The 13135-nt window shown below is 41.0% G+C and overlaps 1 protein-coding gene across 5 annotated transcripts in view; it reads left to right on the top strand.

Annotated features, from left to right (window-relative positions):
- LOC121378822 (protein FAM13B-like) overlaps positions 1–13135 on the top strand; it is a 117119-nt gene that overhangs the window by 79497 nt on the left and 24487 nt on the right. For all 5 annotated transcript variants that reach the window (XM_041507152.1, XM_041507154.1, XM_041507153.1 and 2 more), the window contains 6 exons: positions 635–680; positions 1794–1887; positions 2696–2745; positions 4548–4614; positions 6383–6746; positions 7991–8120. In XM_041507152.1, the coding sequence (XP_041363086.1) occupies positions 635–680; positions 1794–1887; positions 2696–2745; positions 4548–4614; positions 6383–6746; positions 7991–8120 (751 nt within the window). The remainder of the gene's footprint in view (positions 1–634; positions 681–1793; positions 1888–2695; positions 2746–4547; positions 4615–6382; positions 6747–7990; positions 8121–13135) is intronic.

Here is a 13135-nt window from a genome sequence, read left to right as displayed (position 1 = left end):
TTATATGGCATCAGACATATGGTTAAGAACCACACAGATTTTGAGAGGAAACCCGCTGTCGCCACTACATGGGCTACTCTTCCGATTAGCAGCAAGGGATCTTTTATTTGCGCTTCCCACAGGCAGGATAGCACAAACCATGGCCTTTGTTGAACCAGTTATGGATCACTGGTCGATGCAAGTGGTTTACACCTACCCACTGAGCCTTGCGGAGCACTCACTCAGGGTTTGGAGTCGGTATCTGGATTAAAAATCCCATGCCTCGACTGGGATCCGAACCCAGTACCTACCAGCCTGTAGACCGATGGCCTGCCACGATGCCACCGAGGCCGGTCAGAGAGAGACAGAGACACACAGAGACACAGACAGACACACAGAGACACAGAGACAGAGAGACAGATTAGTTTAGTTGGTGGTGGTGGTAAGAGATGGAGACAGAGGGAGGGAGGTGTTTTATTGTTACACAGTTGAAACTCACTTTGGGCACTAGTACCAGGATATAAACCCAGTACCAACCTGCCTGAAATTTCATGTATGTTTGTCTGATTAACAATGATGTTCAGTGACAACTAATCATCAAATTGGTGGTGCACCTTTTAGAGTGGCCTTTCAGAATATCTCTTCAATATTGCAGGTATCCAGTCCTTTGTACCGTCTTCGACACCAGATCAAATTGACAGGTCAGTTTGTGCATACATAGTCATACAGGGTAGGCTCGTTTAGCTAGTATAGAAATATAAATCAATATCCAAAAGAAGTGAAGCAAAATTCAGTTCCGACTTGATTCCGACGATTTTCGACCTGGAGGTCGGGTGAGCCGAATCAAAGATGATGGATGTTAGTACATGCATGTGTACCCAATGTTGTGTATACGCAATTTATGCAGTTCTCTAAAAAAAATAGTGCAGACATTTTCAACAATCAACGTAGGGCTTTTATTCAAATTGTGTTTGATTTGGTGAAATTTTAAGAATAGTTAAAGGTATACTGTCACGGATTTAAAGACCTTATTTCTCTAAATATGAATAGTAAATAAAAATTACATTAATTGTTGGAATCCAAATCAAAATATCGCATCACCTTAACTGAACCATGATGGAGTGAAATCCATGTCAATCCTCTCAGCAATTTTAGTTTTTGAATTATGAACCATTGCCATAATTCAAATTTTTAAAAACTTTTTTTACAAAATATTAATAAGTGGAGTATGGTGGTTATGAAGATGGTTGAATAAAGTACGTTTAGGGACAAATCAAATTATGTTTTGTTCAGGTAATACATTGTTAGGCCATTAAATAGGTCAGTGGTCTGTGACAATATGCCTTTAATACTGGATTTTAACTGCCTAATCAAGGACTTGCACAGCGCTCTATGTCAAATTGTGAGACAGTGTATTTTAGTGAATAGAAAATGAATTAACATGCTTATACACCTCTATCATGGGTGTATTGTTTAAGCTGAGCAACCTGTATGTTCTGGGCTTTCATTTAATAATCTGTTCTAGTGAAACCTATCGAAAGTGAACTGTATGGGATGTTTCTCAATCCTTTTTCAAACATCAGTACAGAACGTAACCTCTCTAAAGCAGATACCCCTTAAACCTGGGCTTTTACTTGCTACAGTGGGTGTCCGATGTAGTGGGCTTTCACTGTACAGTGGGAATCGAAATGACATGTAATTCGAAGCCAAAAGAAACAGTAGGACAAATGTTTATTAGGTAAAATGTTTATTTAATATCAGGCTGTTGCCTAAACCAATGAAAGGTTTACTACAAGGTTTGTTGTACATTACAGGTCTGAAGATGAGAGTCCGTTTGCTGTTAGAGACATCATACAGAGGTTTGAGCAACAGACCATCGACCCCAGCTCTCAACCACCACCAGCCAAGGTACATAATTCTCAGTTTGCAAGATTTTAGGAGGATGGTTTTTAATTATTGTTGTATCAGCAGTGTCAAGGTAGATAACTCACTTGGTTTGGAATTCCTCGTTCCAGCCAGTGCATCACAACTGGTATATCAAAGGCCATGGCATGTGCTATTCTGTCTGTGGTATGTTGCATATAAAAAAGATCCCTTGCTACTAATGGAAAAAATTTAGCAGGTTCCTCTCTTAGACTGTGTCAAAATGACCATATGTTTGATATCCAATAGCTGATAATTAATAAATCAATATACTCTAGTGGTGGTGTTAAACAAAACAAACTTTTGGTTTGGAATTCAAAAACAGTTTTGCTGAATTCATTTTTGTCAAACTAGCTTACTGCTTACATACAAATGGTCACTGCATATTCACACATTTAAATAACAAACACAGTGCTAAAATTAAACTTTAGGAATTAATCAATCTTTAGTTTTGATTAGCTAGACCCGTACCTCATGGGGTAACTTGCAGAAATGATCTATAGTAAAAATAGTATGATTTTCAAAACAACAAAATGTTCAAAGTATTGTTAATCTTATATACCGTGTAGTTTTTTAACTAAAATTATTAAAATTTATACATTCTCGTGATAGAATGAATATGTTATAAATAATTAATAAAACTGAAATATGAGCATGCATCTTCCAATAGTGAACTTTTTTTTATTTAAATTCAAATAACGAGTTATTTAAATTCAAATAAGAGAGGTTTGTATCTAGAAAGTTTTAAAAAAATTCTATGTTTGATAACATTTTTCGAACTGTTTTATTTCAGCCCGAGACATCTGTTTACATGCTAACTGAAGACCAGGTTAATGGTGATGGGTGAGTTAAGGAATACTTTCGTAGTGTGACGGCGCACCTTCACCTTAGTAACATTTTGGACAAGACCGCGTTCTTGGTGTCATTATTAGTTTGATATTACAAAACCTCTCAATCCATGATTTGATTGCAGCACAGATATGAAAAGGTTAATACTTTAGTGATGTGTTTTTAATGAGTGGATTGTCAATTCAGTTCACAGATGATGACCAGTAATGAACATAAATAACATACGTTTGGTGTCTGTGCTTGTAAAACAATTGAGTCTAGAATTAATTCATGCATATAATTTATCTTGGGACTGTAATCTCGAGTGTAAACTCTTAAGAGCTGAATGTACGAAGCCTGTTTTTCTTAATTCATGTGTTTAAGCATTGTAAATGTTTGTAGTTACACACATGTAAAACATAAACAGGCTTTGTAAGTTTGGCCCTAAGTTTTTTAAACATGAAGCCTGGATCAAAATTATTTTCATCATATATATTTTGGGGGGCATTAGTACTATATAGGGGTGTTTTTCTTGCCTTAACAGCTGTTTACCAAACAATTCATGTAATGAAGTTTACCAGGTAATTGACAAATGTTTGACATCCAATAGCCGATGATTAATAAATCAATGTGCTCTAGAGGTGTCGTTAAACAAAACATGTTAACTTTACCATCTTCCCAGTCATCCTAAACAAAGAGTGGGCTCAATTTTCAGCCTTACTGAATTAACAGTATTGTCAGTATGTATGACATTGGATGTTATTTTCAGCCTTACTGAATTAACAGTAGGGTCAGTATGTACGACATTGGATGTTATTTTCAACCTTACTGAATTAACAGTAGTGTCAGTATGTACGACATTGGATGTTATTTTCAACCTTACTGAATTAACAGTAGTGTCAGTATGTATGACATTGGATGTTATTTTCAGCCTTACTGAATTAACAGTATTGTCAGTATGTACGACATTGGATGTTATTTTCAACCTTACTGAATTAACAGTATTGTCAGTATGTACGACATTGGATGTTATTTTCAACCTTACTGAATTAACAGTAGTGTCAGTATGTATGATATTGGATGTTACTTTCAGCCTTACTGAATTAACAGTAGTGTCAGTATGTACGACATTGGATGTTATTTTCAACCTTACTGAATTAACAGTATTGTCAGTATGTACGACATTGGATGTTATTTTCAACCTTACTGAATTAACAGTATTGTCAGTATGTACGACATTGAATGTTACTTTCAGCCTTACTGAATTAACAGTATTGTCAGTATGTACGACATTGGATGTTACTTTCAACCTTACTGAATTAACAGTATTGTCAATATGTATGACTTTGGATGTTATTTTCAGCCTTACTGATGTTATTTTCAACCTTACTGAATTAACAGTATTGTCAGTATGTACGACATTGGATGTTATTTTCAACCTTACTGAATTAATAGTATTGTCAATATGTACGACATTGGATGTTATTTTCAACCTTACTGAATTAACAGTATTGTCAGTATGTACGACATTGGATGTTATTTTCAGCCTTACTGAATTAACAGTATTGTCAGTATGTACGACATTGGATGTTATTTTCAGCCTTACTGAATTAACAGTATTGTCAGTATGTATGACATTGGATGTTATTTTCAGCTTTACTGAATTAACAGTATTGTCAGTATGTACGACATTGGATGTTATTTTCAACCTTACTGAATTAACAGTATTGTCAGTATGTACGACATTGGATGTTATTTTCAACCTTAATGAATTAACAGTATTGTCAATATGTATTACATTGGATGTTATTTTCCAGAAAATTCCAAGACGCTACTGATTCAGAGTTTGGTGAAGTGGAAAGACGGTCTGATGTTTTGTTTATGGTAGGTGTATTTAAAAGATGATTATACAAATTCTGATAGGGCATAGCATTTGCACTGGACATAATTTTGCTTGAGTCGGTTTTCAGATATGCAGAATATTTCCACAAAAAATATTACAAAGTGGCTGACGTAAACAAAATTTTATTTGACAAATTTATACTAAATGTTGTATCCAGTGGCTACTTCGGCTACGGGCAGGGTAAGTGTTGAAACTTGCAGGTGCAACATTAATCTTTGATCTCCGATATTGATGTCATAGGACAACTTCTGAGGCATATTTTGAATGTCCAATAGCAATAGCTCTTTTAGAATTATCTGGAGCTTATAATGTAAACCTCCGCCCTAACGTTAACATATTGTCCCTTGAGTTGGAATTATCTGGAGCTTATAATGTAAAGCTCAGCCCTAACGTTAACATATTGTCCCTTGAGTTGGAATTATCTGGAGCTTATAATGTAAAGCTCAGCCCTAACGTTAACATATTGTCCCTTGAGTTGGAATTATCTGGAGCTTATAATGTAAAGCTCAACCCTAACGTTAACATATTGTCCCTTGAGTTGGAATTATCTGGAGCTTATAATGTAAACCTCAGCCCTAACGTTAACATATTGTCCCTTGAGTTGAAATTATCTGGAGCTTATAATGTAAACCTCCGCCCTAACGTTAACATATTGTCCCTTGAGTTGAAATTATCTGGAGTTTATAATGTAAACCTCCGCCCTAACGTTAACATATTGTCCCTTGAGTTGGAATTATCTGGAGCTTATAATGTAAACCTCCGCCCTAACGTTAACATATTGTCCCTTGAGTTGAAATTATCTGGAGTTTATAATGTAAACCTCCGCCCTAACGTTAACATATTGTCCCTTGAGTTGGAATTATCTGGAGTTTATAATGTAAACCTCCGCCCTAACGTTAACATATTGTCCCTTGAGTTGAAATTATCTGGAGCTTATAATGTAAACCTCCGCCCTAACGTTAACATATTGTCCCTTGAGTTGAAATTATCTGGAGTTTATAATGTAAACCTCCGCCCTAACGTTAACATATTGTCCCTTGAGTTGGAATTATCTGGAGCTTATAATGTAAACCTCCGCCCTAACGTTAACATATTGTCCCTTGAGTTGGAATTATCTGGAGTTTATAATGTAAACCTCCGCCCTAACGTTAACATATTGTCCCTTGAGTTGGAATTATCTGGAGTTTATAATGTAAACCTCCGCCCTAACGTTAACATATTGTCCCTTGAGTTGAAATTATCTGGAGTTTATAATGTAAACCTCCGCCCTAACGTTAACATATTGTCCCTTGAGTTGAAATTATCTGGAGTTTATAATGTAAACCTCAGCCCTAACGTTAACATATTGTCCCTTGAGTTGGAATTATCTGGAGCTTATAATGTAAACCTCCGCCCTAACGTTAACATATTGTCCCTTGAGTTGAAATTATCTGGAGTTTATAATGTAAACCTCCGCCCTAAACCTCAGCCCTAACGTTAACATATTGTCCCTTGAGTTGGAATTATCTGGAGCTTATAATGTAAACCTCCGCCCTAAACCTCCGCCCTAACGTTAACATATTGTCCCTTGAGTTGAAATTGCCGTATCTGTACCCCACAGCGGGGATTGATTCTTTTAATACCAAACTTCATAATGATAATGTTAACAAGTAAATCATATTATGATCCAAAATCTGAATCAGATCATTTTAAAGGTACAATCAGATTTGAAACCACCTTCTATATGATTTCTTTTTTTTTTTTTTTCAGTTCAAGAAGCCGTCTGGTCCGAAGCGTAGATCACCAAGTCGTAAGTTTCGGAGAAGCAGTAGTGACAGTTCAGACCTGGACGCGGAGATCACCAAACTACTGGCTGAGACTGAACCCCTGTTTGACGAGGCTCGCCCTAAACCGGTCAACCTTCCTCGAAAACCACGGAAAACGGTTCCCAAGATGAACAGTGAGGCGGAGAGCGATGATCAGAGCCCGACCAAGTCAAGGATTGCGTTTCTCGACATCCATGAGGAGAACCTGCAGGCCTCCAACTCGGCCGAGTCCTCCCCAACCAACAACAGAAAAACCTTCGTTCCTCTGCTCGATCTCTCCACTCTCCACCAGACAGTCGATGGATCAGGTAGTTTTAAAAGTTTTACAGATATCCACAGAATGTGACGTCTCATCCAGAATTCATCTCACTGGGTAGCATTATGTTTTCATATACCTTAACATTTTGTGTGTTTTGTCTCGACAACAAAACTGCCATTTGTATCCATGCACAGTGGGATATTTTTACAAGATGATGACTTATTTTAAAGTCGTGGAGTGGGATTTAACTCAGTCGGGTGAGCGCTCACCTTGGTTGATCCATTCAACTAATAGGTTTTTTTTTCGTTTCAACCAGTGCATCACAACTGGTCAAAAGCCATAGTATGTGTTTTCCTGTCTGTGGGAAAGTGCATATAAAAAATCCCTTGTATACATTTGGATAAAGTTACAATACAGTAAAACAAGAAAATAGACTAAAACTCCATAATTGTTACTGCTCAGAAATGAATATGAACAATGCATTTCATGGTATTAGAAACACCAGGATGACCAGAAACACTTTGAATGTTCAGAAATGGATAATCCAAACAATAAACTAAGTAATGTCTGATTTCAATTGTCAAAAATGGCAGTAATATTGAAAAATATGCGGTAGTGTTTAAAAACCTGGGTCCATCATTTCAAAGCATGTATGCCAAATGGAAGAGATCTGGCAGACTCGGGTAATAAATAATAATTTCAGTGCTTCTAATTTGTTTGATTGTGGAACATCCCTCGGATAAAAAATTTAATATCCAGATGTTATATCTAAGGAGTGTTTCCATGTTAGTTTTGTTCAGTATCTAGACTTAATATGGCAAATACTCATTTCAACTCCTAATACAACTGACTGAACAGTCTTCTGATGAGGTGCTATGTATAAAACCATATCCACTGTATAATCATGTAATTAAGTTCATGCTTATAGCCACGTCAAGTCAAACATGCTGTCACTGAACTCTTTGTAAGTCAGCTTCATAAGAGTCTATGTGTTCTTTCCTGTCTGCTGTACAGCACATACTTAGGCCTTTGATAAACCTTTGATGGGGTATTGGATGGTGTGTGTGACCTGTATCTACTGGTACAGTTCTCTTAATTGGAGGTGGTACTGTGGTTTGAACACAAAACCTTACTCATGTCAGTGACAGGAGATCTTGCACACGTCAAAACTCTTTCCCAGGATGGCAGTGGATATGGGCACGTTAATACACTTTTCTTTCTTTCCACTGATGACAGTCCCTGAGCTGTTGATGTCGGTTTAATGTTTGTAATATTGTTGTTCCCGTCTTGTAGATGCCATTCTGGCGGTAAAGGCTCACACTGTGTCGTATCACATGGACGAGAAAGCCGTTCACAACGATGAAGACGAGGAGAACGCGGTCATCATATCACCCAGGTCCAAACAGCTCAAACGAAAGAATAGGTCAGTAACCACTTCTTTACAACTAAATGGGTCAGTAACCACTTCTTTACAAACTGAATGGATCAGTAACCACTTCTTTACAACTGAATGGGTCAGTAACCTTCTTTACAACTGAATGGGTCAGTAACCACTTCTTTACAACTGAATGGGTCAGTAACCAGTTCTTCAGTGTTACACTCACATTGGTCAAAAGAAATTGTTTTGTTTTTTGACTGTGTACTTATATGACTCAGTCTGATGTGTTATGGTATTGAGAACTACAGCGTGTACTAAATGTGACTCAGTCTGTTGTGACTTATTATAGAGCCACAGCATGACTGTATGGTGTGATTTTTATTGTTGGTGTTGTGATTTTTTAAATAACTGTGCACTTGAATCCAAACAGTCGAAAGCAGTAATCACCTGCTGTTTTGGTGCATGTGTCACAATATTTGGCTGTTTCTTTAAAATTAACAATATTATTAATGTCTGCTTATTTTCGTTTCACTGTAAGGCCTGAAAAACCAAGTATTGGTTTCACGTACTCAAAAAATATATTTTATAACTAATATACATAGACAAGATTGTACATACCCAGGCTTTGACAAATCTAGGAGCACTTGGTCCCGGATAGTGAATTTTTGGTCTATGCTTGTGGAAATCATTAACTGTATTAGCATAATATATAACACACTAGTCAAAACTTCTGTGAGGGCCTGTGACTTTCTCAAATCTTTGCGGAACACTGACATACCACAAGCAGTCAGGGGTCGGTTGATGGGACAAGGAACAAGCCAAATCCATAGAGGTGAATTGATCGTGTGGTTTGGCACCTGAGGTGAGTGCAGTACCCACTGAACTAGATCGTGCTCCATAGAGTACACGATGTCATCCTCCTAGCTGAGGGGCGGGACATACCCCAGTGGTACAGCGCTCACTTGATGTGCGGTTAGTCTGAGGTGAGTGCAGTACCCACTGAACTAGATCGTGCTCCATAGAGTACACGATGTCATCCTCCTAGCTGAGGGGCGGGACATACCCCAGTGGTACAGCGCTCACTTGATGTGCAGTTAGTCTGAGGTGAGTGCAGTACCCACTGAACTAGATCGTGCTCCATAGAGTACACGATGTCATCCTCCTAGCTGAGGGGCGGGACATACCCCAGTGGTACAGCGCTCACTTGATGTGCAGTTAGTCTGAGGTGAGTGCAGTACCCACTGAACTAGATCGTGCTCCATAGAGTACACGATGTCATCCTCCTAGCTGAGGGGCGGGACATACCCCAGTGGTACAGCACTCGCTTGATGTGCAGTTAGTCTGAGGTGAGTGCAGTACCCACTGAACTAGATCGTGCTCCATAGAGTACACGATGTCATCCTCCTAGCTGAGGGGCGGGACATACCCCAGTGGTACAGCGCTCACTTGATGTGCAGTTAGTCTGAGGTGAGTGCAGTACCCACTGAACTAGATCGTGCTCCATAGAGTACACGATGTCATCCTCCTAGCTGAGGGGCGGGACATACCCCAGTGGTACAGCGCTCACTTGATGTGCAGTTAGTCTGAGGTGAGTGCAGTACCCACTGAACTAGATCGTGCTCCATAGAGTACACGATGTCATCCTCCTAGCTGAGGGGCGGGACATACCCCAGTGGTACAGCGCTCACTTGATGTGCAGTTAGTCTGAGGTGAGTGCAGTACCCACTGAACTAGATCGTGCTCCATAGAGTACACGATGTCATCCTCCTAGCTGAGGGGCGGGACATACCCCAGTGGTACAGCGCTCACTTGATGTGCAGTTAGTCTGAGGTGAGTGCAGTACCCACTGAACTAGATCGTGCTCCATAGAGTACACGATGTCATCCTCCTAGCTGAGGGGCGGGACATACCCCAGTGGTACAGCGCTCACTTGATGTGCAGTTAGTCTGAGGTGAGTGCAGTACCCACTGAACTAGATCGTGCTCCATAGAGTACACGATGTCATCCTGCTAGCTGAGGGGCGGGACATACCCCAGTGGTACAGCACTCACTTGATGTGCGGTTAGTCTGAGGTGAGTGCAGTACCCACTGAACTAGATCGTGCTCCATAGATTACACGATGTCATCCTCCTAGCTGAGGGGCGGGACATACCCCAGTGGTACAGCGCTCACTTGATGTGCAGTTAGTCTGAGGTGAGTGCAGTACCCACTGAACTAGATCGTGCTCCATAGAGTACACGATGTCATCCTCCTAGCTGAGGGGCGGGACATACCCCAGTGGTACAGCGCTCACTTGATGTGCAGTTAGTCTGAGGTGAGTGCAGTACCCACTGAACTAGATCGTGCTCCATAGAGTACACGATGTCATCCTCCTAGCTGAGGGGCGGGACATACCCCAGTGGTACAGCGCTCACTTGATGTGCGGTTAGTCTGAGGTGAGTGCAGTACCCACTGAACTAGATCGTGCTCCATAGAGTACACGATGTCATCCTCCTAGCTGAGGGGCGGGACATACCCCAGTGGTACAGCGCTCACTTGATGTGCAGTTAGTCTGAGGTGAGTGCAGTACCCACTGAACTAGATCGTGCTCCATAGAGTACACGATGTCATCCTCCTAGCTGAGGGGCGGGACATACCCCAGTGGTACAGCGCTCACTTGATGTGCGGTTAGTCTGAGGTGAGTGCAGTACCCACTGAACTAGATCGTGCTCCATAGAGTACACGATGTCATCCTCCTAGCTGAGGGGCGGGACATACCCCAGTGGTACAGCGCTCACTTGATGTGCGGTTAGTCTGAGGTGAGTGCAGTACCCACTGAACTAGATCGTGCTCCAGAGTACACGATGTCATCCTCCTAGCTGAGGGGCGGGACATACCCCAGTGGTACAGCGCTCGCTTGATGTGCAGTTAGTCTGAGGTGAGTGCAGTACCCACTGAACTAGATCGTGCTCCATAGAGTACACGATGTCATCCTCCTAGCTGAGGGGCGGGACATACCCCAGTGGTACAGCGCTCGCTTGATGTGCAGTTAGTCTGAGGTGAGTGCAGTACCCACTGAACTAGATCGTGCTCCATAGAGTACACGATGTCATCCTCCTAGCTGAGGGGCGGGACATACCCCAGTGGTACAGCGCTCACTTGATGTGCGGTTAGTCTGAGGTGAGTGCAGTACCCACTGAACTAGATGGTGCTCCATAGAGTACACGATGTCATCCTCCTAGCTGAGGGGCGGGACATACCCCAGTGGTACAGCGCTCACTTGATGTGCAGTTAGTCTGAGGTGAGTGCAGTACCCACTGAACTAGATCGTGCTCCATAGAGTACACGATGTCATCCTCCTAGCTGAGGGGCGGGACATACCCCAGTGGTACAGCGCTCACTTGATGTACAGTTAGTCTGAGGTGAGTGCAGTACCCACTGAACTAGATCGTGCTCCATAGAGTACACGATGTCATCCTCCTAGCTGAGGGGCGGGACATACCCCAGTGGTACAGCGCTCACTTGATGTGCAGTTAGTCTGAGGTGAGTGCAGTACCCACTGAACTAGATCGTGCTCCATAGAGTACACGATGTCATCCTCCTAGCTGAGGGGCGGGACATACCCCAGTGGTACAGCGCTCACTTGATGTGCAGTTAGTCTGAGGTGAGTGCAGTACCCACTGAACTAGATCGTGCTCCATAGAGTACACGATGTCATCCTCCTAGCTGAGGGGCGGGACATACCCCAGTGGTACAGTGCTCACTTGATGTGCAGTTAGTCTGAGGTGAGTGCAGTACCCACTGAACTAGATTGTGCTCCATAGAGTACATGATGTCATCCTCCTAGCTGAGGGGCGGGACATACCCCAGTGGTACAGCGCTCACTTGATGTGCAGTTAGTCTGAGGTGAGTGCAGTACCCACTGAACTAGATCGTGCTCCATAGAGTACACGATGTCATCCTCCTAGCTGAGGGGCGGGACATACCCCAGTGGTACAGCGCTCACTTGATGTGCAGTTAGTCTGAGGTGAGTGCAGTACCCACTGAACTAGATCGTGCTCCATAGAGTACACGATGTCATCCTCCTAGCTGAGGGGCGGGACATACCCCAGTGGTACAGCACTCACTTGATGTGCAGTTAGTCTGAGGTGAGTGCAGTACCCACTGAACTAGATCGTGCTCCATAGAGTACACGATGTCATCCTCCTAGCTGAGGGGCGGGACATACCCCAGTGGTACAGCGCTCACTTGATGTGCAGTTAGTCTGGGATCGATCCCCGCTGGTGGGCCCATCGGGCTATTTCTCGTCAAAGCCAGTGCACCATGACTGGTATTTCAAAGGCTGTGGTATGTGCTATCCTGTCAGTGGGATGGTGCATATAAAAGACCCCTTGCTACTAATGGAAAAATGTAACAGGTTTCCTCTCTTCGACTGTCAAAATGACCATATGTTTGACATCCAATAGCAGATGATTAATAAATCAATGTGCTCTAGTGGTGTTGGTAAACAAAACAAAAGTTTTTTCCCTGCTAGCTAAAAGAGTAACTTGTGCCTGCAATTAATATGTTCTACCACTTTTAAACTTGGATGTCACAGTGTGATACACATTTTTGTGATTTATTGTGAAACCAAAAGCATTTTTTGGGCCTTAAATATTTTGTTATTTTTCTGCTGTAATAATTTTATTTTTTAACATTTGTTAACAGTTTTATAAATATATAATTGTTTCAGTTGTGTTTGTGTGCTTGTGCAAACAAACAGTGGTGCTTTTGGTTTTGGTAATTAATTATGTGTGTCTGTAAGTCTGTCTTTTTTTATGATAATGTTTTATTTTATACTGACATAAATTTTATTCCTTCATTGAAATTGTGGTTTAAGTTAATTTTACATTATTGTTTAAGGATTACAATTGCATTTTCCTCCCTAGATAAAATAAATCTTATCAGTCGTCTAAATTGTGACCGATTTCGTAGCATATGCGACCATTTTTTCATTTTGCGACTAAAACATTGCATACTATCTATAAAAAAATACAAGTAGGCACCATCTGGCTCCTAGATGAAAATGATAACATAGAGGA

This window comes from Gigantopelta aegis, chromosome 8 (assembly GCF_016097555.1).
Source record: "Gigantopelta aegis isolate Gae_Host chromosome 8, Gae_host_genome, whole genome shotgun sequence".
NCBI lineage: Eukaryota > Metazoa > Mollusca > Gastropoda > Neomphalida > Peltospiridae > Gigantopelta > Gigantopelta aegis.
The sequence above is the reverse complement of the archived record's forward strand: the minus strand, read 5'-3'. Positions and strand labels throughout refer to the sequence as shown.